The sequence below is a fragment of the Pristiophorus japonicus genome, chromosome 6 (assembly GCF_044704955.1).
Source record: "Pristiophorus japonicus isolate sPriJap1 chromosome 6, sPriJap1.hap1, whole genome shotgun sequence".
NCBI classification, from domain to species: Eukaryota; Metazoa; Chordata; class Chondrichthyes; family Pristiophoridae; genus Pristiophorus; species Pristiophorus japonicus.
In genome coordinates, this window is record NC_091982.1 from 182,386,139 (window position 1) to 182,412,266 (window position 26,128).

General features: G+C 44.6%; 1 protein-coding gene across 3 annotated transcripts in view; it reads left to right on the top strand.

Moving 5' to 3' along the window:
• LOC139265901 (arf-GAP with coiled-coil, ANK repeat and PH domain-containing protein 2-like) overlaps window positions 1–26,128 on the top strand; it is a 174,191-nt gene that overhangs the window by 42,396 nt on the left and 105,667 nt on the right. For all 3 annotated transcript variants that reach the window (XR_011593649.1, XM_070883467.1, XM_070883468.1), the window contains exons 2-3: window positions 17,244–17,301; window positions 21,524–21,643. Coding sequence is in view for 2 of the 3 variants with exons in the window: in XM_070883467.1 (XP_070739568.1) it covers window positions 17,244–17,301; window positions 21,524–21,643 (178 nt within the window). In the remaining variant the exon portion in view is untranslated. The remainder of the gene's footprint in view (window positions 1–17,243; window positions 17,302–21,523; window positions 21,644–26,128) is intronic.

Genomic DNA, 26,128 nt, shown 5'->3' on the forward strand with positions numbered 1-26,128 from the left:
GTTGCATTTAACATTACTTTCAGAAGCTGAGAGTTCAATTCCCTCCTGATCCTAAATTGATGTATGTATTTTTGTGATGGCATGTTTTCTCCCCTGCTCCCTTTTGTACTTGCCAACTGATAGCATAGAATGATAGACATTCTGCCTCTTCAGTATTCCTGGTTACAGGATTTTTAGACTGGACGGAGAGGGTATAAAATGGTGGCGGGGGGGGGGGAATCTCGGTATTGATTAAAGAAACTATTACAGCGGTGAGGAGGGATGATATGTCAGAGGGATCATCAAAAGAGGCCATATGGGTCGAACTGAAAAGTAAAAAAGGGGCGACCACACTGCTGGGCGTGTATTATAGACTCCCTGACAGTGGGAGGGAGATAGAAGAGCAAATATGAATATGTAGGCAAATTTTGTGAAGTCCAAAAATCACAGGGCAGTAATAGTAGGGGATTTCAATTATCCTAATACTGATTGGGACAAATATAGTGTGATGGGTATAGAGGGTGCGGAATTCCTAAAATGCATTCAAGAGGGAACTTTTTTAGTCAGTATGTAAAAAGCCCAATACGAGAGGGGGCGGTTCTAGATTTAGTTTTGGGGAATGAAGCTGGGCAGGTGGAAGGGGTATCGGTGGGAGAGCACTTGGGTGCCAGTGACCATAATTCCATTAGATTCAAGGTAGTTATGGACAAGGATAGACCAGGAATAAAAGTCCAAAATTGGGAAAAAGCTAACTTTGCTAAGTTGAGAAGTGATTTGGCCACAGTGGACTGGAAACAGCTACTTGAAGGCTGTGTCGAAACGGTGGGAGACATTCAAGGAGGAGATTTGGAGGGCTCGGGCCAAATATGTGCCCTTAAAGAAAAAGGGTGGGAATAACAATTCGAGTCCCTTTGGATGTCTAAAGACTTGGAGGAGGATAAAGAAAAAAGGGAAGCTTATGTCATATACTGACGGCTGAATGCTGTAGAATCTCTGGAGGAATATAGGAAGTTCAGAGGTGAAATTAAAAAGCATATTAGGAATGCGAAGAGAGAGCATGAACCATTTTTGGCAAGTAAAATCAAGGAAAACCCAAAGATGTTTTATAAATATATTAAGAGCAAGAGGATAACAAAAGAAAGGGTAGGGCCTATTGGAGACCATGAGGGTAATCTGTGTGTGGAGGCGGAAGATGTGGGTATGCTTCTTAATGAATACTTTGTGTCTGTTTTCACAAAGGAAAGGGGCAATGCAGATACTGCTATTGAGGAGTGTGAAATTCTGGACGAAATAGACATAGTGGTAAGTCCCCAAGCCCGGATGAAATGCATTCCAGGCTGTTGAGCGAAGTAAAAGAGGAAATAGCAGAGGCCTTGACCATCATTTTCCAGTCCTCTTTGGATTCGGGCATGGTGCTGGAGGACTGCTAATGTGGTACCCTTGTTTAAGAAGGGAGAAAGGGATAGGCTGAGTAATTAACCTCAGTCTATCCTGTCAGCCTAACCTCAGTGGTGGGAAAATTATTGGAAAAAACCTGAAGGACAGGATAAATCTACATTTAGAAAGGATTAATCAGGGACATTTAGCACGGATTTGTTAAGGGAAGATCGTGTTTGAGTAACCGATTGAATTTTTCGAGGAGGTAACCAGGAGGGTCGATGAGCATAGTGCGTATGACGTAGTGTATATGAACTTTAGCAAAGCTTTTGATAAGGTCCCACATGGCAGACTGGTCACGAAGGTAAAAGCCCATGGAATCCAGGGCAAAGTGGCAAGTTGGATCCAAAATTGGCTTGGAGGTAGGGAGCAAAGAATAATGGTTGATGTTTTTGTGACTGGAAAGATGTTTCTAGTGGGGTTCCGCAGGGCTCAGTACTGGGTCCCTTGCTTTTTGTGGTATACATCAGTGATCTAGATTTGAATAAAGGGGGTATGATTTAAAAAGTTTTCAGATGACACTAAAATTGGCTGTGTGGTTAATAATGAAGAGGAAAGTCATGGACAGCAGGAGGATATCAATTTACTGGTCAGGTGGGCAGAGCACTGGCAAATGGAATTTAATTCGGAGAAGTGAGGTAATTCACTTGGGGAGGGCTAATAAGGAAAGGGGGCACATTAAACGGTCGGCTACTTGGAAGTGTAGATGAATAAAGGGACCTTGGTGTGTTTGTCCACAGATCTCTGAAAGTAGCAGGCTAGGTGGATAAGGTGGTTAAGAAGGCATATGGAATATTTGCCTTTATTGGCCGAGGCATAAAATACAAGAGCAGGGAAGTTATGCTTAAATTGTATAATGCACTGTTTAGGCCACAGCTGGAATACTGGCCCCAAATTTCCACATTTGCTCCTGATTTTTAGGAGCAACTGGTGTAGAACGGAGTATCTTGGAAATTGGAATTCTACACATTTAGTTTGCTCCAGTTCTAGTCAGTTAGAGCAGTTTTGCTTTGGAACAGAATTATTTTTTCAAAAGGGGGCGTGTCCGGCCACTTACGCCTGATTTCAAAGTTTCGTGAGTGAAAACTTACTCCAAACTAACTTAGAATGGAGTAAGTGAAGATTTTTGTACGCTCGAAAAAACCTTGTCTACACTTTAGAAAATCAGGCGTAGGTTACAAATCAGGCGTAGGGAATGGTGGGGGGTGGGGGGGGTTTAAAGGGAAGTTTACAAACATTAAACACTTCAGTTTTACAAATAAAGAGCCATCATCAATAATAAATGATAAATACATCAATAAATCAACCAATAAATCAATCAAAAAAAATTTCTACTTACCGACTGCAGCACCGGGAGCCCTCCAACAGCGTGCTGGGATGCCCTCCTCAGTGTGTCTCTGTCACTGTCTCGATCTCTCTGTCTGTCTGTGTGTCTCTCATTCTCTGTCTGTCAGTGTCTGTGTTTCTGACAGCGAGGAGAGGGGGGGGAGCAGAGGGAGGGATGGGGGAGGAGGGGAGAAAGGAGATGGGGGCGGGGGGGGAGGGGGGAGGAGATTTGGGGGGGAGGGGGGAGGAGATTGGCGGGGGGGGGAAGGAGGAGGGGGAGGGAGGCTGAACGGGCCGGGCCCGAGACTTCGGGCAGGGCCCGTCCCCAGCACTAGATTTACAGGTAGGTGGCGTTGGGATGGGAGGGAGGGAGGTCGGTTTGGGTCAGGGGGAGGGAGAGGGAGGTCAGGTTGGGGGGAGGGAGGTCAGGTCGGATCCAGTCCGGGGGTGGGAGATGGGAGAGAGCGGGTGTCGGGTCCGGTCCGGGTGGGGAGCAGCGGTTGTCTGGTCCGAGGGCGGGGTGGGGAGGGGAGCAGCGGGTGTCGGGTCCGGTCCGGGGGTGGGGGAGAGCGGGTGTCTGGTCCGGTCCGGGGGCAGGGGGGGGAGGAAGGAGAGTGCGGGTGTCGGGTCCGGTCCGGAAGCGGGAGTCGAGTCGGGTTGGGAGGAAGCAGGAGCTGCCGTGGGAGGAGCCTTATTCATGCAGCCCCAGTGAGGCCATTCGGCCAGGGCTAGGGGCTGCGTGCTTCGGGCCCCTCCCACACAATTTCGGGCGCCTGGAGCTACTGCACTTGCGTGCCCACTGTAGCGTGCATGTGCAGAGGTCCCGGCACTGTTTTCGGCACAGGGACCTGGCTACGCCCCGTACAGCTCCAGCTGCGCTGCGCCGAGGGCCAGAAGACCTGCAGGGAGGTGGAGAATCTGGAGGGTTTTTTTCACCGCATTTTGTGGCGCGAAAAACCGGCGTCCAGGTCGGGACTGCGCCGTTCTAGGCGCGGCTCGAAACTTGGGCCCACTGTGTGCAGTTCTGGTCGCCGTATTACAGGAAGGACGTGATTGCACTGGAGAGGGTGCAGAGGAGATTTCTGAGGATGCTGCCCGGAATGGAGAATCTTAGCTATGAGAAGATTGGATAGGCTGGGTTTGTTCTCCTTGGAACAGAGGGGGCTGAGGGGTGACCTCATTAAGATGTATAAAATTTTGAGGGGCCTGGATATAGTGGATAGCAAGGGCCTATTTCCCTTGGTGGAGGGGTCAATTACAAGGGGACATAAGAACATAAGAACATAAGAATTAGGAACAGGAGTCGGCCATCTAGCCCCTCGAGCCTGCTCCGCCATTCAATAAGATCGTGGCTGATCTGGCCGTGGACTCGGCTCCACTTACCCGCCCTCTCCCCGTAACCCTTAATTCCCTTATTGGTTAAAAATCTATCTATCTGTGACTTGAATACATTCAATGAGCTAGCCTCAACTGCTTCTTGGGCAGAGAATTCCACAGATTCACAACCCTCTGGGAGAAGAAATTCCTTCTCAACTCGGTTTTAAATTGGCTCCCCCGTATTTTGAGGCTGTGCCCCCTAGTTCTAGTCTCCCCGACCAGTGGAAACAACCTCTCTGCCTCTATCTTGTCTATCCCTTTCATGATTTTAAAAGTTTCTATAAGATCACCCCTCATCCTTCTGAACTCCAACGAGTAAAGACCCAGTCTACTCAATCTATCATCATAAGGTAACCCCCTTGTCTCCGGAATCAGCCGAGTGAATCGTCTCTGTACCCCCTCCAAAGCCAGTATATCCTTCCTTAAGTAAGGTGACCAAAACTGCACACAGTACTGCAGGTGAGGCCTTACCAATACCCTATACAGTTGCAACAGGACCTCCCTGCTTTTGTACTCCATCCCTCTCACAATGAAGGCGAACATTCCATTCGCCTTCCTGATTACCTGCAAACTAACTTTTTGGGATTCATGCACAAGGACCCCCAGGTCCCTCTGCACTGCAGCATGTTGTAATTTCTCCCCATTCAAATAATATTCCCTTTTACTGTTTTTTTTTTTTCCCCAAGGTGGATGACCTCACACTTTCCAACATTGTATTCCATTTGCCAAACCTTCACCCATTCGCTTAACCTATCCAAATCTCTTTGCAGCCTCTCTGTGTCCTCTACACAACCCGCTTTCCCACTAATCTTTGTGTCTTCTGCAAATTTTGTTACACTACACTCTGTCCCCTCTTCCAGGTCATCTATGTATATTGTAAACAGTTGTGGTCCCAGCATCGATCCCTGTGGCACACCACTAACCACCGATTTCCAACCCGAAAAGGACTCATTTATCCCGACTCTCTGCTTTCTGTTGGTCAGCCAATTCTCTATCCATGCTAATACATTTCCTCTGACTCCGCGTTCCTCTATCTTCTGCAGTAACCTTTTGTGTGGCACCTTATCGAATGCCTTTTGAAAATCTAAATACACCACATCCATCGGTGTGGTTGGTGGAAGGTTTAGAAGGGGATTTTAGGGGAAGCTTATTCACGCAGAGGGTTGTAGGGGTCTGGAACCTGCTGTCTGGAAGGGTGGTGGAGGCAGAAATCCTCACCACATTTAAAAGGTGCTTGGATGTGCACTTGAAGTGCTATAACCTGCAGGGTTACAGACCTAGAGCTGGTAAGTGGGGTTAGATTGGATAACTTCTTATTGACTGGCATAGACACGATGGTAAGTACATCTTGGAATCTAATACGGCCAGAGTGATGATCTGGACTAATTTCAGTCGCCTGGATGGGTCAGAGAGGACTTTTCCCTGTTTTTTTTTCTCTCCAATTGGCCTGGGTTTTCAACTTTTTTTGCCTCCCAGGAGATCGCATGGCTCTGGGTGGGGTGGAGTGTAAAATGTTGCAATACATATGTATCGCAGTTGTGTAGGGCGGACTGGTTGAGTCAGATGCTCTTTACCTGTCCACCATTGTTCATTGTTCATAGGTTTATATGTAACCTTTAGGGCTGCTGACTGAAGACCGTGTGGCTGTTTGCCAGCTGATGCGGACACGATGGGCCGAAATAGCCTCCTGCTCTGTAAACTTCTATGTTCCGTGTTCTATGTTCAACTGAGGGCAGAGATGCAACCTGCCGTCAGGTTTATATGTCACTGTGTATCAAACCACCAAGAGCAGTATCTAACACAGGTCAACTCTTTCCTCCGTGCCCCTCCTCCTGCAATTTCCCTATGTGACTTGACCAAAATCAGAAATTAATGGTGATTTATAGCACATTTCTATTTTTAAAATTTACCTAATTTAGTAAGCATCTTTTCAATTTAAACTGTGATGCAGTATTTCCTTTTGAGGAAAAACTTTATCCTGGGAACAGCTCACTTATTTCTGAGTCAAATAAGTTGTGTTTTTATCTTAATGCATTCATAATTATGGTTTGCATTTTAAAGTGTTTAAATCAGCAAGTGAGAAACAGCAGAAACACATACGAAGGCGATACCCAGCTTCTCTTTCATTGCCAGCTTTGGGGCCAGGAACACCTGATTGTGGGCTTATAGAGCCCAAGTTTCCACAAGAAAAAAAACGGGCGCCCCTCCGAGCTGGGCGCCGTTTTCGCGCCTAAAACGGCGCCTAAAAACATCCTCGGTATTCTCCACCTACCTGTAGGTCCTCTGGCCCTCGGCGCAGCCAGCATGAGCTGTGGGGGGGGCGGAGCCAGGTCCCTGCGCTGAAAACAGTGCCGGGACCTCTGCACATGCGCGCTACAGTGGGCACGCAAGTGCAGTAGCTCCAGGCGCCGAACTGTGTGGGAGGGGCCCGAAGCGCACAGCCCCTAGCCCTGGCTGAATGGCCTCACTGGGGCTGCGTGAATAAGGCTCCTCCCACGGCCAGCTCCTGCTCTTTCCCCCCCCCCCCCACCAGACCCGACACCCGTTTCCCCCCCCCCCCCCCCGGCCGACCAGACCCGACACCCGCCCCCCCCCGACTGACCTGACGCGCGCTCCTGTTCCCGCTCCCTGCCCCCCCCCCCCCCCCCCTGACTGGACCCAACCCGACCTGCGCTCCCCCCCCCCCCCCCCCACTGGACCTGACCCGCTCCCGGACTGGATCCGCCCTGACCTCCCCCCCTCCCCCTCCCTCTCCCCTCCCGCTCAGTGGCACAAACGGCTTTCTCTCCCCCCCCCCCCCCCCCCCCCTCAGCGGCACGAATGGCTTTCTCCCCCCCCACCCCCCTGCTCAGCGACACCCCCCTCTCTCTCGCTCAGCGGCACGAACGGCTGCAGAATTCTCCCTGGCTGAAGCACTTTCACACAGGTAGGAAGATGGTTTATTTAATCTTTTCTTGGCTTATAAATGTTTATTCAGGTTGGATTTATTTGTATAATATTTGTAGAAGTATAAATAAGGATTTATTGTAGAATTTAATGAGTTCCCTCCCCCCCCCCCCCCCCACCTCGTTCTGGACGCCTAATTTGTAACCTGCGCCTGATTTTTTTAATGTGTAGAACAGGTTTTTTCAGTTCTACAAAAATCTTCACTGGCTCCATTCTACTTTAGTTTGGAGTACGTTTTCACTGTGGAAACTTTGAAATCAGGCGTCAGTGGCCGGACACGCCCCCTTTTGAAGAAAAAATTCTGTTCCAAAGTAGAACTGTTCTACCTGACTAGAACTGCAGAAAAAAAAATGTGGAGAATTGCGATTTCTAAGATAGTCCGTTCTCCACCAGTTGCTCCTAAAAATCAGGCGCAAATCATGTGGAAACTTGGGCCCATAGTAGGTTGCATGAGTTCAGTACAACCGTCTTGTCAACAGGCCAGCAGAGAGACTGAGCTAGGTCAGTTCATATGGGGTAGCCATGTGCGAAATGAGCTGTGTTTCAAGGATCAGTTTTCTGGTGTGAGTTATTGTTATTTTGATAGTGATGGTTGTAATTATTGTGACTGCCATTTGTACGGAGTGCTATTAATTTACATTTTAATGTTGCATAAATTAATCTGTTGTTTGTCGCCTGACTCTCAGCCTGATGGGAAGTATTTGTTTCTGCCTACCAAAGACTAGATCATCATCATAGTGGCACGCAATATACTCCTCTTAGCCAGAATACAAAGCATAGGTCATCTATTCAGTTCCAAAGTCTTGGTACATTTACCTAGATAATGCACAGATAAAAATATTCTGGGTTGTAGGAATATGCTTGTAAGTGTGGTCATTAACACAGAACCCAATGAATATATCAAATTACCCAAACATTTACCAGATCTTTTGTCAGCAGTCGTTCTTCATATTTGCAGTGCAGCATCCCCCAAACAAGCTCTCCTATATGAGTAAGAGTTTGTTGAAATTATTAAAATTAAACTAATCCCGGAGGTTCTTGTGGAGTTGGCCCTTGTCCAATCGGGCTGATTCAAATCCTAACGTATCTGTCTGCCACCAAGTCTGTTAATGGATTTGAAAATCCGTTCTAATGCATTTTTGAGTTTGCAGTATGGTAGAGTAGCTTTTCAATCAAACTATTGCCTTGGGATCAACGTTGAATTGTGTACCTTGGTAGGAAATCCCAAACTAAAGTTTAGTTCATGTTTTTGTACGCCTTGGCATTGATGCTTGCTGTCCTGGTTCATGTGACAAATGGTCCACTTTGCATGAGGTTTTGTATTTGTGTCCTCTGGTTTTACCAAGATAGAGTATGGATACTGAATGTGCTGGTATTGTGGACCAAAGCACATCGGGAGAGCGGAGCATTTAAACACAGCACGGGAGTGCGGTGGCACTGCAGCAATTCCCATTAGGAGAGCGGAGCATTTAAACACAGCGTGGGAACCCGGTGGCGGCAGCAGAGCACATCGGGAGAGCGGATACAAAAACAACAAAAAAAACAAGTGATGTCACAGGACTTCAGGTAGTTGATTGGTTGGTGAGTATTAAAAATGTTTTTTTCTAAGCTAGGACAGTGGCTTAAACCAAAAGTGAGGAAACTATAACATATTAAATTAAAAAATAAATTAGATAACTGAATTAATATAACTATAAATAATCGTTGATAAAGATTTAAACTAATTAATTAAATAAATAAAACAAGGTTAGACTAAGATATAGCAGAGCAGGTTGTGCGTCTAGACTGCAGTATGCGAGAGTTTTTAATCTAGATTTTCAAAAGGCCTTCGATAAGGTACCCCATAAGAGATCAGATCTGGTACCCCATAATGAACAAGAACAGAGAATGCAGAGTCAGCGGACAAGTAGCAGAATGGATAGCTGGCTGGCTTCAAGACAGAAAGCAGAGTGTAGGGATAAAGAGTAGCTATTCACAGTGGCAGAAGGTGGGTCGTGGTGTTCCACAAGGATCAGTGCTGGGAACACAGTTGACAATTTATATTAACGATTTAGACTGGAATCAAAAACATAATTTTTAAATTTGCGGATGACACCAAATTGGGGGAGATAATCAATACCAAGGAGGACTGCAACAAATTACAGGAGTACATTAATAAACTTACATACAATTGGCAAATGAAGTTCAACACTGATAAATGTGAGGTATTACATTTTTGGTAGGAAGAATAGGGAGGTCACATTACTTGGAGGGTATGAGTCTAGGTGGGGTCGAGGAACAAAAGGATCTGAGTACAAATACACAAAACACTAAAAGTTGCAACACAGGTTAGCAAGGCTATTAAAAAAAGCTAACCAAGCACTAGGGTTTATTTCTGGAGGGATAGAATTAAAAAGTAGGGAAGTTATGCTAAACCTGTATTAAACCTTGGACTACTGTGTACAGTTCTGGTAGCAAATCATAAAAAGGATATATAGAGGAACTGAAGAGGGTATAGAGAAAATTTACAAGGATGATGCCAGAAATGAGAGGGTATACATATCAGGAAAGGATGAACAGACTGGGTTTTTTTACACTTGGAAAAAGGCTGAGAAGTGACCTCATGGAGGTCTTCAAAATTATGAGAGGTTTTAATTGAGTGGATGCAGAGAGAATGTTTTCATGTGTGGGGAAGAGCATAACTAGAGTCCATCAATATAAGATAGTCCCCGAGAAATCCAATAGGGAATTCCAAAGAAACGTCTTTACCCAAAGAGTGGTGAGAATGTGGAACTCGCAACAACAGGGAGTAGTTGAAACTAATAGTATAGATGCATTTAAGGGGAAGTTAGACAAGCATATGAGGGAGAAGGGAATAGAGGGTTATGCTGATAGATGTAGATGAGGAAAGACCGGAGAAGGCTTGAGTGGTGCATAAACGCCGGCATATTTCTGTGCCGTATGTCTCATGTAATCGTATGTATGTTTGCATTGTTTCCATGTGATACAGCACTACATAAATGTTTGTATTTATGTTGTGCTGTATCACATGGAAACAACTCAAAATTCTTTGCACAATTAATTACTTCTGAAATGCACTGACTGCAAAATGTGGCACATGTTTTTGCACCATCAATAACCCACAAGTGGCAATGACATTATCAGTTAATAGGTGGTATTGGTTACAGGAGGAATATTAGCAAAGGCAACAAGAGAGCAGCCTAATGTTTGAATGACGCAATGGAATCTTTCATGTCCAACTGAACGTAAGAGAACCAACCTTGTCAAATGTCTCATCTGAAAGACGCACCTCTGACAATGCAGCACTTCCTTGTTAAAATTCTTCTGTGTTACTTTTGGCTCAGTTTTCAGTTATATTTTGAAAATGATTTAATTCTCATCCATAGTTATACAATAGGAAAATCTAATTTTATACTGTTAAGTGTTCACAATTTATGTAAATGTGCTAATAGAAAAAAGCTTGGAAGTTGTATTAAAAAATTGCCATTCAAAACATTTTCCTGGAGAAAATCAACTTTTGTCCTGAATGTATGTTTGAGAATGATTTTCATTGAAAGTCATTATAGTGATAGGCTAATGAGTGACTATACTGTTGATTTTCAAATGCCCATTTGTACTTTATTCCTTGATGCTTCTGTCATAGTTGAACATTTGCTATGCTGTATCTCAGACTTGTTCAGTTGTCCTATCCTGAAAACACGGTGATTTTTAATGTTTTGCTCATTTGGGAGAAAAATAGATTGGCTTTATGTTTGTCTTTTGAATTGTGCAATCCTCTGCATCAGTGATATGTGGCCTTGGTAAGGGCTGCAAAACTTATTTTGGATCTAATAATGCTTGCATTGATGAAACAGAACAATAATTCAACAACATCAACCAAAATGGATAAGATCTGCAAGGTTTGTTGTAAAATGTTTGGCAATGTGCAACTGACAGTGGAAAAAGTTGTGGTAAATATCCAAACAGAATCTCCAGTATGAGAGCGGACCACTATTTATTAAGAAAAGCGATTTGGTGGCACTAGACAGCTGTAATAAGGACCCTGGGAGTCTCTTGGTATTTTTTTGGACATGAATGCATTTGTTGTCCAAAAAGAAGATTTCTATTTAATTTGTGATAAATCATGTTCTATCCAGTGCATGACATTCTGCTGGTTGCTATATATGACCCTTATTTAAAAGCTCATCAATACTGCTATTTTATCCCAGCTCTGACAAATCTATTCTTTGTTGTTGGAGGGTACTGTTAAGTTATCAGCCACCAGCTGATGTCACCATCTCGTACTAGTCTCAGTCATCCCATTATATGAAAGTTTTCTATTTGGTATTTGCTGTAATTAGTATTCCAGTTGCAGTTGAGAGAAAAAAAAAAGAAATACCATCTGTCTCATCAAAGGGATTTGTATAGGCCAAAATAGCATCTCAACATTTTCTAACTGTCCCCATAGCAACATAAATATTCCTAACCCACAGGGATTTTTAACTGACGTCCTCAGCTTTGTGTTAATTTAGTAATGGTACCTAGCAGAACAAGATTTTATTTAGGCTGGGAATAGGGCTCTTCTTATAGATTCTTGTATCATTGAGATTGGATAGCCATGTAAACAGTCCTCTTTAAAGTTCACTACTGATAATTCAATAAAATGTGTATTTAAAAAGTTCTTTCCAGTTGATGTAAAAGATATATCCACCGGTTTAATATAACAAACTTCTAACTGCATGCTAAACAGTGGAAACAGGACGATATAGTCAGAGCAGAGTCCTGCCACATCCAGTCATGAAAGGTGGTGCACAGTTAAGCAACTAACTGAGGAGGAGGCTCAATGATCATCCCTATCTTCAGCGATGGCGGAGCCCAGCACAGGAGTGCAATAGATGAGGCTGAAGCATTAGCAACCAGCTTCAGCCAGAAGTGCTGGGTAGATGATCCTTCTTGGTCTCCTCTTGAGGTCCCAGGACCGATGACAGTCATCAGCCAATTTAATTCTCTCCAAACATGGACAAAAGTGCTGAATTCGAGGTGAAGATAAGAGTGTGGCACCAAGTAAGAATTAAGTCAATGGGGATCGGGAGAGGAAAAGCTCTCCAATGGCTGGAATCATATTTGACACAAAGTAAGATGATTGTACATCATTTCAGCCCCAGGACATTGCTGCAGGAGTTCCATAGGCTAGTGTCCTAGGCCTGACTATTTTCAGCTGCTTCATAAATTACCTTCCCTCCATAAGGTCAAAAGTGGGACTGTTTACTGATTTTTGCATAGTATTCAACTTCAGTTGCAATTCCTTAGATAATGAAGCTGTCCATGCTCACATGCAACAATACCTGGACAATATCCAGGCTTGGGCTGATAAGTGGCAAGTAACATAAGCACCACACAAGTGCCAGGCAAAGACTGTCTCCAACAAGAGTGTGTTTGACTGTCTCCTCATGATATTCAATGGAATTATCATTGCTGAATACCCTACCATTAACATCCTGGGGGCTGCCATTGACCAGAAATTCAACTGGACCAGCCACATTCATGCCATGGCTACTAGAGCAGGTCAGAGGCTGAGTATTTTGTGGCAAATGCTTCACCTCTTGGCTGCCAAAGACGCTCCACCATCTACAAGGTACAAGTCAGGAGTGGGATGCATTATTCTTCACTTGTCTGGATGGGTGCAGCTGCAACAACGCTCATTGGGCTGGATTTTCGAGAGGTTTGTGACTGGGTTTTTGCGCAATTTGACCCTCACGGTGAAAACCCAGTCGCAAAGCCTGGGTGGGATCCTCGGGTACCTGTATGCAATGGCGCTTCCAATTACCGGCGGGGAGAGGTGCACCGATGTGCAACGACTCCGATTGAGTTTGTGATCGACTTTTGGCACTCTACCTATCCGTACGCTACGCCCAGAATAGTGACCGGTCAAACCTGTCTGCAGCCCTGCCAGCAGCAGTAAGTCAGAAAACCTGCAAAAAAGGTACGTTAAAGTTTTTATCAATTTTTTTTGCAGCAGTTACTTAGTTAAGGGTCTTGTAAATGCTTTTACAATGTTTTGAGGAATTTCTTTTCCCCCCCTCCCAAGGCGCGCCTCGCAGCGCAAACTAACCCAGACTAAAGTTGCCGTAACTCTCGTTTTGCGCTGCGAATAATCATGGAACGCCTCCCTTATGGACCCCAAAGGCCGAAAGTTCATCCTAAAAATGGTAGCCCAGCAAAAACTGTAATTTTCACATTGCTACTGAAAAACCCAGAAAGCTGAAAATCCGGCCCAAAAAACTCAACACCATCCAGGACCGCTTGATCGGCAGCCCAGCAACCTCCTTAAACATCCACTCCCCCAACCTCTGATGTACAGCGGTGGCAGTGTGTACTATCTGTTGGATGCACTGCAGCAACTTTTCAAGACTCCTTTGACAGCACTTCCCAAACCCGCGACCTCTACCACCTAGAACAAGGGCAGCAGATGCACGGGAACACCATCACCTCCAAGTCTGACTTGGACATATGTTGCCTGTTCCTTCATTTGTTGCTGGGTCAAAATCCTGGAATTCACGATCTAATAACACTGGACTGCAATGGTTCAAGAAATTGTCTCGCCACCACCATCTCGAGAGCAACAAGGGACGGGAATTAAATGCTGGCCTTGCTAGTGACGGCCATAACCTGAGATTGAATTTTTTTTTTTTTAAAGTTGAGGTAATATCCTAGGATGTCCGGAATATAATTCAGTGTGCAATGAGGTTCTTCTAAGGAAGCCAGCAAGTATACAGGGCAAAAAGCAAAAGTATTGCGGATGCTGGAAATCTGAAATAAAACAGAAAATGTTGAAAATACTCCGCAGGTCAGGCAACATCTGTGGAGAGCGAGAAACAGAATTAATGTTTCAGGTTGATGGCCATTCGTCAGAAGTGACTGGTTTTGAGCAAGTACAAAGGCAGGGAAAGTGGAGCGGGGAGAGAGAGGAACAAGATAGAAGAGACAAATGGAAATGCAGTCGGAGAGAAGAGCAGAGAGAAGAGATGGGCATTCCTGCAAGAGAAGTAACAGTGAATTAAACACTAAAACAAAAGCAAAATATTGCAGTTGCTGGAAATCTGAAATAAAAACGAAAATGCTAGGAATACTCAGCAGGTTAGCTACTTCTCTTCCAGGAATATCCACATTGAGGGGTCAAGTTTCGGCCTATTTTTTTTTTTTTGGAGCAACTAGTTTAGAATGGAGTATCTTAGAAATTGCAATTCTTGGCCTTTAGTTTGCTCCAGTTCTAGTGAGTTAGAACAGTTTCATTTTAGAACAGATTTTTTTTCCAAAAGGGGGCATGTCCGGCCACTTAGGCCTGTTTTGCGAGTTTAGGCAGCAAAACTTACTCCATTCTAAGTTAGTTTGGAGTAAGTCTAGATTTTTGTACGGTCAGAAAAACCTTGTCTAAACTTCGAAAATCAGGCATAGGTTACAAATCGGGCGTGGGGGGGGGGGGGGGTTACAAACATTAAACACTTCACTTTTACAAATAAAGGGCCATCATCAATAATAAATGATAAATAAATCAATCAATAAATCAATCCAAATAAATTAAATAAAACTTTAAAAAAAAAAATTTAAAAATCACTCAAATAAAAAATTATTTCTACTCACCGACTGCAGCACCAGGGAGACGAGAAGATGATTGTGGGGTGGGGGGAGAGGAAAGAGAGAAGACGACGAAGAAGCCCCGTATGCAGCTGATGCCGGGCTGCTGCAGGCTGCCGCCGACTATTCGGGCAGGGCCCGCCCCAACGAGATGCAGGGTGGGCGGGCCCCGCTGACGACGAAGAAGCCGGGGCCCGCATGCAGCCGATGCCGGGCTGCCGACGTCTCTTTGGGCGGGGCCCGCCCCAGCGAGAGGCCGGGCGGGCGGGCCCCGCTGGCCTGGGATAGGGTCGTCGCCCCGGAGACAGGACACCGGCAGCTACTGCGCATGCGCACAGCTGCCGGCACTTTTTGGTGCAGGGCTGTAGCTCTGCCCCCAGCAGCTCCTGCTTCGCAGCGCCGAGGTGGAATTGGGTCGACAGCTATCGGAGAATTGCGAGTTAAGTATTTGGCGCAATTTTTGTTAAATTAGGCGGGCCTCTCCGATGTGCGCCGTTCTAGCGGGCGGCCGACCGAAACTTGACCCCTGAATTTCTGCCTTTTTCTCCAATGGGATATCCATAACATATCGGCATTGCTTTCTTGTATCTGTTTGTCTTCCTCAGGAGGATAGATGGGCTCTGCAATTGCTGTAACTGATTGTGTGATGTACGTTTATAAAGAACAAGCAGTTTTTTTTTAAGGGAAAAAGATGTGCAACCACACTCTCGCCCGTGCGCATACACGTGTGCATGACTTATTTTTCACATCTGTATCTAGTCTCTGGCTGCTTTTGAATTAGTTTTTGCTTTATATATCTAATTCATGACATTCTTAACAAAATTGTAACATTTTGGTGTTATGTTAATGGAGGGGCTCGATTTCATATTTATTTTTATAAATGGCATGATGTCAATAATCACAATGTTCCAAATTATATTCTGTTTAATCCATTTTTTGTTCATCTATTTAGAATTTATCATTATTGTGATGTCAAGGAAGAGGGGGAGGGAAGAAATGACTCCAAGTTCTATGCATCCTGAGGTTCCAGTACAGCACATTACAACAATGTGGCATCTATTTAATGAGATTCTTTGTATGTGTTTGGGGATGCATTTACTTGTTTTTAGATGTTCTATCTATTTCTCATAATCAATAAAGTTCTTTTGAAATGTTACGGTCAAACACTCATAGATTTATTGAGCATAGAGTACTTGTAATAGTACTTAAACACATAGGCCTGGAGTTTCAGCTCGATTGTGCTGGTGTTTTTCGGCACAATTCGCCCAATATCAGCATAACTGACACACAAGATTACGGAGTTTTAAGTGCAAATTGCGTTTAATGCAACTCTAGTTTCCGTGAACTTTGTTGTGCTAGTTTTAAAAACATCGCACTAGAAGCAGGTCGCATCAACAAAACAGCCCATGCCCTCGGGGTGAATTACTCACCATTGGGAGTTTCGGCTAACTGTGCTTGTCTGTAGGCCTTTGAGGATGCTCCAAAAATTAAGCTGGTTCTTTTGGGTGCAAGGACACTATTAGGTATGTTTTGAAAGTGTTATTTTCTTAATTTACTAAGGAACTGCCTGCTCTAAACCAATATAACTAGAAAATAGTTTTTAAGTCATTTTCAGTCTTTTTAAATTGAGTCACTGACAGGTGGTGGATTGACACTGATGTAAAATGCTTTTCTGTGATAAATCCATTTTCAGCTGTATATTAATCAAACTTTACCAAGTTACCACTCTTAAATATATCAAGGAATGTTTTGAAAAGTTAAAACACTGCCTGATTGCGCTGGTATAGTGCAGATTTTGCATTCGTCGATATGCAAATGGGTTTTCGTTGAAATTCGAGGGGTGAGAAACGACAACTTACAAAATGGGTGCAACATTGGGCACAGTTTGCAGCGGAATCACTGATTGCGCCCAAGGAGGGAACTCTAACCCGTAGTACCTGCAACGATTATGATTGGGGAATTGGGGAAATTGAACGCATTATAGTGCTGAGCTAAGTATTCAGGTTGATCCAAATTCTCATTACAATAAGTACCATTGTTACGTGATAATCGGCATGTCTCTGCAGTGCATGGTTATACCAAAAGTTTTAAAAAACTTCAATACTGGCAACAAGCTGACATCCACAAGCTCATTTTCTGTTGAGTTAACAAGATCAGTTTACCTCATTTTTGTTACCTTATTGCATATTTCTTTCCTTTACATTTAATTGTTCGATCACGTGACTCTTGACCGTAAGCTTGTATTTGATTCTGTATCCCGCAGCATTGGTCAGTATCATCAGCTATCTAGAATAGACAAAAAATATGTATTTTCGGGTATATGATCTTGTTTTGATATTGTCTATAGGATAGAACTTGCAGTTATATTTACAGAAGCTTGTCACTTGCGGGCTGATACTGGAGTGCTATTTATGGAAGGTGTGAAGAAGTTCATGTTTGAGAACATGCGTCTGTTGCTTGGGAGTATGGTGGCAGGTTGTGGCAGCAGGAATCAAAATTGGTGGGAAGGGGACGGCAATGCAAAAATACAACAGTTTAATTTAATTATGTTCTTTCCTTTACAGAGCTGCAGTAGAAGAAGTTGAAGGCGATTTTGCTGAATTGGAGTCGAAACTTGAAAAGGTGAGTACCATCACATTTACATTTAGGTGATGATATTTCATATTTTTTTATGGGTCACCTGCCACCCACTTGGTACTTTGGTGTTTGATTTGTGGTGCAAATGTTAGTTCCTCAATCATGTACCACTACACTATCAATGTATTAGCAGAAAACCGATGTTTCAGTTACATGAAAATTTCCTTGCAGAGAAAGGGCACTATGCCGGTCTTGTGCTGTAGTTATGCTAAAAAGTTCCTGGAAATAGTATGCCAGGGACACCTCTTCACAGCAGAAAATGTTCATTAATAGAGAAATTGCATGTTAAAATGTCAACACATGTTCAGAAATGTGTTTTTGAAAACAATGTTTAAAAATTACTGTACTCTAAATGTAGCATGCCCAGAAAATTTTATAAGATGAAAATATTCTGTGATGACTTATAATTAAACACATTCCAGTCATTAATTGGCCCTGTTAGCTGCCTCACATTGACTGTATACTTGCAGTAGTTTCGAACTAAACCCAACCCTTTTCCTTTTCCATCTTTGTCAACACATCTTTCCTGGTAGGTCAGTGGATGTGAGTGGCTTGGTATGAAAAATCAAGGCTATTCCAACTTGCTATCCATTCTGCTACTTGTCCCCCTCACTCCACATGTTCTGACCGTAGTCATGAGTCTACTACCTTTTCGAAGGCTTTTTGGAGATCCTTATCCTCATCTATCTTTTCTGTTAATTCTTCAAAGAATTCAATAAGATTAGTTAAGCATGACCTTCCACTTTGAAATCCAAGCTGACTACTCTCATGTTTTCAGCTTTTAGATGTTTTTCTTTTGCACCTTTGATTAAGGATTCCATTTTCTTTCCGACCACCACATTGGTCTATAGTTCCCGGATCATGCGTGCACTTAGAAGACGAGAAGCATTTAAAATGTGAACAAAATATTTTGCATCAGCAGGCTGCAGCACATAACAATCACGTATTCAACTTGGAACAAAAAAGCTGCCGAGACCAATGGCTAGAGAATCATAGGCACAATTAATGTGTGACTTGATGGTAAAAATGGAAGGCAAGATAGCAACAGGAAGAGAAAGATTTGCATGGCTCAACATCAAGGACTTGTTCATGCTCAAAGGCCTCAGATTGCACAACTAGCTTGGGATCAAGAGGTGTTTGCCTTTTAAGGCTTCCACTGCTGGATTGCGGATGGCATCTGACCGAAGAGCAGAAATACAAATCATGGTGAAAGTGTTGAAATTTTTTGATTTCTATTGGTGATGGCCCTTGGTTCTTGTGGTGGCATGGATAGATTCTCCTTTTTGAGAAATACATTGATTTGAGTGGTGCCCCTTATGTTGATTGCAGTACGCTACTTTTTCGTACTGTGAAATAACAGTACTAGGGACAGTGCAACTAATATGAGATTAATACTATAGTGACAATATGGCTTACTGAAATGCATATCTAGTATTTATAAATATACTTTCTGTTAATGCTGTCAACTAATCTGTAAATGGTAAAAAAGAAGTGACTTTAAAGTGCCTTTATTCCTGTTGGAAACAAAGGTTACTTCATTCAGTGAAGAATGCCTTTTTATGACGCATGACTACTGGACAAATCAGCAGCATAGCTCCTGTTTGCTACATTGGAGATTTTAAAATATGCTTGTTGAGCTCATCTGAAATGCTTTGGTTTCATTTAATGACTGATTGGAGTGTTATCCAGGAATTATGAAGTGCCCCTCACCAATAACTGCTGAGGAGGAGAGTAAAGACATTTGACAGCTTTAAAATAGTTACTTGCCAGACCATTCCAAATTTTCCAAATTAGAATTTGATGCGTGGAGATTAAAACTGACTCCTGCATCTTGGAGGGTGGGGTGTGGGATAGGTGTTTAGTAGTGCATATGCTTTATCTGTACTAGGTCCTGCGTTCTATCCCAAGCATCTCCAAAACAAAATTGAGATAGTAGGACTATTTCCACTGGAGTAGAGAAGACAGAGATTTGAAGATTTTGAAATTATGAAGGGCTTTGATAGTGAATAGAGAAGGATCCATTTCTTGATGGATAATCAGCGATGAAGGGGCAGTAATTCAAAATTGCCACAGAGAGAAGAGCGGTTAGGAGAAATCTGTTCACACAGTGGATTGTTGGAACATCGAATGCTTTACCATAGAGAGCTGTTGAGATGGAGACTATTGCATAAGGGGAAATTGGATGAATATTTGATGCAAAGGAAGATGTAGCTCTGTGGGGAGAGAGTGGGGCATTGATTTTGGATTGCTTTAAAGAGACAGTAAAGAGACAGTATTGACATGATTGGCTGAATGGCACTCTTCGGTTCTGTATCCTTAATTTTCCAGTGAGTGAAAAAAATTGATCTGGCCATGTGCATAGATGGGAGTACCAGCATCTCATAAGTTCCAGAAGTTGCAAATTCTTACACCTGCACATCGAGCACTATTTTGACAGCTTCACAGCTCCATATTACTGCCAACATTCCTAACCTTTCTGAAAAAAAAGAAATTTGGCTACTCTCCATTTTCTTCACACTTTGCTTCCCCCTGCTTTCAATGTTTAAGTAAATAGTTCATGAAACTTTTGAGGTTTATCTCTGAGATTGATTCTGGAAGATGTTCCTGCCATCTAGTTTTGCCACCAGCTTGCGGAACAATTAACACAACCGTTTCAAATGGACAGAAACAAGTAATGGTCACAATACAGTATCCTATGTAGAAATAACCTGTACATTTTTTTAGGACTGTAAAAATTTGACCTGAAAGACTCATTACATAGGAACAGGAATAAGCCACTCCGTTCCCTGAGTCTGTTCCACCATTCAGTTAGGTCATGGTTGATCTGTATCTCAACTCCCATCTTCCCGATTTGGTTCCAGTCTCTCTCAATATCCTTGCCGAACAAAAATCTTATCAATCTCAGTTTTGACATTTTCAATTGACCTAGCCTAGCCTTAGCAGCTTTTTGGGGGTGAGAGTTTCAGATTTCCATTACCCTTTGTGTGAAGAATTGTTTCCTGACATCATCCCTGGATGGCCTAGCTCTAATGTTAAGGTTATTCTCCCATGTTCTGGACAATCCCTGCCCTTCCCCCCCCCCCCCCCCCCAGGAGGAAATAGTTCCTCTCCCTTATCAACTACTTTTAATCTTCTTAAACTCCTCAATTAGGGTACCCCTTAATTTTCTATATTCAAGAGTCTCTGCAACCTGTTCTAATAATTTAACACACTTAGCCTAGGTATTCTAGTAATCCCGAATCACTAAATGGTATACCAACATTAAAAAAACAGTCCTGAAGCAAGCTGAGTATTTCAATGAATTAGAGTATGCACCTTCTCTTTTTACAGGTGTTGATGGATCTGCTGTATAGTTAGAACATTTTTTGTTTTTAATTGAGTTTGATGTGTTTGGGTTCAGTAATCTAAACACTGGGCCCGAAATTGAAGAACTTGCCGCCGACTGCCACCCACGGCCGCCAACATTTCTCTTGTCGAACCGCCCAGTGCCACTTTCGATGTGGCTTGGAGCAGGCGGGAGGGGAGATCCGCTGGGTAGCGTCAGCGGACCGCCGAGTCGCGCAACTGGCCTCCTGCCCGCCGAGCTGCGATATTCATGCGGGCGGAAGTCGGCAACAGAACGAGGGTGGATCGCTGGCTGTAGGCTGGTCTGTCCCCGACGGTAGGTAGGAAGATGGTTGAAAAAAAGATTAGTACACTTTTTGTAATTTTTTTCTTTACATGGATTTACCTGGATGGGGTCCCCTGAAGGTCTTCAGATGGTTTAAAAATTATTTTTAATGCTTTTGCTTTTCAGCTCTTCGACCCTTTGTTTGCCCGACTCCATCCTCGGCAGCACTTGGGCGGCAAGCGCCTTTGCCACCGAGAATGGAAGCTGCCGCCCAGATTGGCAGCATAAGTCGCTCATTTGCCGACCTTCGAGGACTTCTCTGAAAATCCCGGCGAAAGTACCGTCGGGTACCTCAGTGGCCATCGGCAGTCCTTTGGGCGGCACTTGAGTGGGCGGAGGCCTTTGTCAATTTCGGGCCCAGTGAGTCCTATTGTGACAGAACATAATTTGGATTTCTGTTTTTTGTGCCATTCTTTATTACTCAATATAAGCAATTGATTTTGAACATCTTTTCCACTATTTTGCAGATTTTAATTGGCTATCAACATTTTTATCATGGGGAGTATGTGAATACTTTGCACATTTTTCCTGTTTTAGGTTGTGAAGCTATGCATTGGAATGATAGATGCTGGCAAGAACTTCTGTAATGCCAACAAACAGTTTGTAAATGGAATTCGTGAGCTTGCCCAACAGTCCACCAAGGATGAAGTAATTGAGGTAAGAACCCTGCTGTGAATAAATTTCAAAATTTTCAGAATAGTAGCCGAGTTCCTTTTGGTAACTGGTCACAGACTGATGTTGTTTCTGTACATAATTGAATTGCTGTACTGTTGGAAGTAATGGCACAATAACAGTACACAGTACAAATGTGACTGGAATACACCATTCTAAGTAGACTTTTTAATATCCAGAAACGCGCTCTTCTTTCAGTGCCAAATAGTTTTGGGCACATTAGCATTAATGGATCACAAGTTTTAATAGTTTGACTTGCCGTATTCATTTAATCATTTCCCTGGAATATTGTCAGAGTTTGATTCACCAGAAATGAAAATTCGTGATGGGAATATGACATGTATTGGATTTTGTTTGAAATGAAAGCCTAACTTTATTTTTGTACTGAATTGTAATTTTGCATTTGAAATTAATGGAACCTATTGTGTTCCTAACACAGATGAGGCTGCACACAGGGAGGTTAAAGTAACAGTGACCTCAGTCTTTATTAAGACACTCCAGAGTGAGGAACAGGCCTTAGGGGCCGGCTTATATACAGTGCTCACAAGGGATGAGCTCCCTGGTGGCGGAACATGGGAGTGCATGCTTTACAGATACACATCACTTCCCCCCGCCCCGCCCCCCCCGCACCCCACAAAGTCAAAGTGAAAACTATTTACAAGGCGAGGCGGTTGGGAGCCTTTCTTTCCCTGGTGGACCGCCTTGGTACAAATGTCTGTTCTGGTGTGTTGGCTGTGCCCTCGCTGGGCTGGCGTGTTGTTGGCCCTGCAGGGCTGCTAGGTGAGCCTGGCCTTGCTGGGCTGTTGGGCGTGATGGGTTTGATTTCCTGGTCCGGCGTGGTGTCGTTGATCCTTTGGGGGTGTGTTGTGGTCTCAAAAAGTGGGTGTCTGCTGTGGGTTGTTCAGGGCAGTTTGTGAACCGCAGCCTCGTTTGGTCCAGGTGCTTTCTGCAAACTTGTCCATTGTCTAGTTTGACTACAAACACCCTACTCCCTTCTTTAGCTATCACCGTGCCCGCGATCCACTTGGGACCATGTCCATAGTTTAGCACATACACAGGGCCATTCAGATCAATTTCCCGTGACACAGTGACGTTGATCATCGTTTACATTTTGTTGCTGCCGCCTGCTCTCTACCTGATAATGCAGGTCAGGGTGAACCAGCGAGAGTCTGGTTTTAAGTGTCCTTTTCATGAGTAGCTCAGCCGGGGGCACCCCTGTGAGTGAGGGGGTTCTCGTGCGGTAGCTGAACAGTACTCGGGACAGGCGGGTTTGGAGTGAGCCTTCTGTGACTCGTTTAAGGCTCTGTTTGATTGTACTGTCCGCTCTGCCTGCCCATTGGAGGCTGGTTTAAATGGGGCCGAGGTGACATGTTTGATCCCATTGCAGGTTATGAATTCTTTAAATTCGGCACTGGTGAAACATGGTCCGTTGTCAATGACCAGTATGTCAGGCAGGCCACAGGTGGCAAACATGGCCCAATGGTGGCGGTGCTTCCCGACATTATTTCACATTCAATCCATTTTGAAAAAGCATCCATCAGCACCAGGAACATTTTACCAAGAAACGGGCCCGCATAGTCGAGATGGATCCTCGACCATGGTCTGGAGGGCCAGGACCACAAACTTAGTGGTGCCTCTCTGGGCGCGTTGCTCAACTGAGCACATGCGCTGCATTGCCGTACACAGGACTCTTAAGTGAGAGTCGATACCGGGCCACCACACGTGGGATCTGGCTATCACTTTCATCATTACTAAACCCAGGTGTGCGCTGTGGAGATCCGAGATGAACGTCTCCCTGCCTTTTTTTGGTAGCACTACGCGGTTACCCCACAACAGGCAGTCTGCCTGAATGGACAGCTCGTCCTTTCGCCGCTGGAATGGCTTGATTGGCTCTTGCATTTCAATGGGGATGCTGGCCCATCTCCCATGCAGTACACAGTTTTTTTTTACTAGGGACAGCAGAGGATCTTGGCTGGTCCAAGTCCTAATCTGGCGGGCCGTGACAGGTGATTCATCATTTTCAAACAATTCCATGACCATCAACAAGTCTGCGGGTGTGCCATTTCCACCCCCGTGGTGGGCAATGGTAGCCGACTGAGAGCATCTGCACATTTCTCGGTGCCTGGCCTGTGGTGGATGGTATAGTTATACGCTGATAGCGCGAGTGCCCTCCTTTGTATGCAGGCTGAGGCATTAGTATTTATCCTTGTTTTCAGCGAACAGGTATGTGAGGGGCTTGTGATCAGTTTCCAGCTCAAATTTGAGGCTAAACAGGTACTGATGCATTTTCTTTACCCCGAACACACACGCTAATGCCTCTTTCCCAATCATGCTGTAGGCCCTCTCTGCCTTAGACAAGCTCCTGGAAGCATGGGCGACAGGTTGCAACTTCCCTGCAACGTTAGCTTGTTGTAATACACACCCGACTCCGTACGACGACGTGTCACATGCTAGCACAAGTCTTTTAACACGGGTTATACAATACAAGCAGCTTGTTGGAGCATAGAATATTTCTGGCTTTCTCAAAAGCACGCACTTGTTTTTTTTCCCCATATCCAGTTCTTACCTTTGCGCAATAATACATGTAGGGGCTCTAAAATGGTGCTTAACCCCGGTAGGAAGTTAACAAAATAGTTCAGGAGTCCCAGGAACAACTGCAGCTCCGTGATGTTCTGTGTCCTGCGCGCATTCCTGATAGCCTTTGTCTTGGTGTCTGTGGGCCGAATGCCGTCCGCCACGATCTTTCTCCCCAAAAATTCCACTTCTGTTGCCATGAAGACGCATTTCGACCTCTACAGCTGCAGCCCTATGTGATCCAGTCACTGGAGGATCTCCTCCAGGTTTTGTAGGTGCTCGGCAGTGTCCCGACCCGTGACCAGTATGTCGTCCTGAAAGACCACCGTGTGTGGTACCGACTTGAGTAGGCTCTCCATGTTTCTCTGGAAGATCCCTGCAGCCGACCGAATTCCAAACGGGCATCTGTTGTAGATGAACAGTCCCTTGTGTGTGTTGATGCAGGTGAGGCCCTTCGAAGACTCCTCCAGCTCCTGCGTAATGTAGGCCAAAGTCAGGTCGAGCTTGGTGAACGTCTTGCCTCCTGCCAGCGTCGCAAATAAGTCGTTTGTCTTAGGTAGCGGGTATCGTTCTTGTAGTGAGAAATGATTAATAGTTACTTTATAATCGCCACAAATCCTGACCGTGCCATCACTTTTGAGTACTGGAACAATCGGGCTGGCCCACTTGCTGAATTTCACTGGGTAGATGATGCCCTCGCATTGCAGCCTGTCCAGCTCGATTTCCACTCTCTCCCTCATCATGTGAGGTACCGCTCGCGCTTGTGGTGAATGGGTCGTGCCTCTGGGACCAAGTGGATCCACACTTTTGCCCTGGAAAAGTTTCCAATGCCTGGCTCAAAAAGGGAAGGAAATTTGTTAAGAACCTGGGGACATGAAGCCTCATCGACATGTGATAGCGCTCGGATGTCATCCCAGTTCCAGCGGATTTTGCCCAGCCAGCTCCTTCCAAGCAGTGTGGGGCCATCCAGAGCGGCAGTTCGTGCACTGTGCACTCATAGGTGACCTTGACCATGGCGCTGCCCAGGACAGTGATAAGCTCTTTGGTGTACATTCTCAGTTTCATGTAGATGGGGCTCAGGGCTGGTCTGAATGCCTTGTTGCACCACAGTCTCTCAAACATCTTTTTTACTCATGATGGATTGGCTAGCGCCAGTGTCCAGCTACGGGTAAGCCATTCAATTTTACGTTTAGCATTTCGTCTCAAATGTGTGCACCCCGTGTACTTAAGCATCTGCCTCCTTTCTGAGGCTCGAAATTGCTTTGATCCACCATGGACCGATCTTCCTCTGCCACGTGGCGGTGAGCAGGTTTTGCAGAGCTTGCAGCTCGTTTGCAAGCTCGTTGCAGGTGCCCCATTGCTCTACAGCTCTTGCAAACATACCCTTTGAAGCGGCATGAATAGGCTGAATGGAAGCCTCCACAAAGCCAACAAGGTGTGAATTGCCTTGCATTCATCCTTTTTGGGGACTCAGTCATCTGGGTCACCTGACGCTGCTGGCAGTTGCAGACTCGTGGGTTCTGCCCTGTACATTTCTGCTCGCAAACACAGTTCCAGTTAATTTATGAACACTTGTATGCTGAGATTTGTTTGGTGTTATCACTGGTGGACATAAACGCCTGTTCTATCGCAATGGCCTTACTGAGAGTCGGTGTCTCTACAGTCAAAGGTTTTCGTAGGATGGTCTTGTGGCCAATGCTCAGTACAAAAAAGTCTCTGGGCATTTGCTCCAGGTAGCCATCAAACTCACCTTAGCTCGGCGACATAGCTCACCACCACCTGACCTTCAGATCGCTGGCAAGTGTAGAACCGATACCTTGCCATCAGCACGCTCTCCCTCGGGTTGAGATGCTCCCAAACCAGTGTACACATCTCCTCATACGACTTATCTATGGG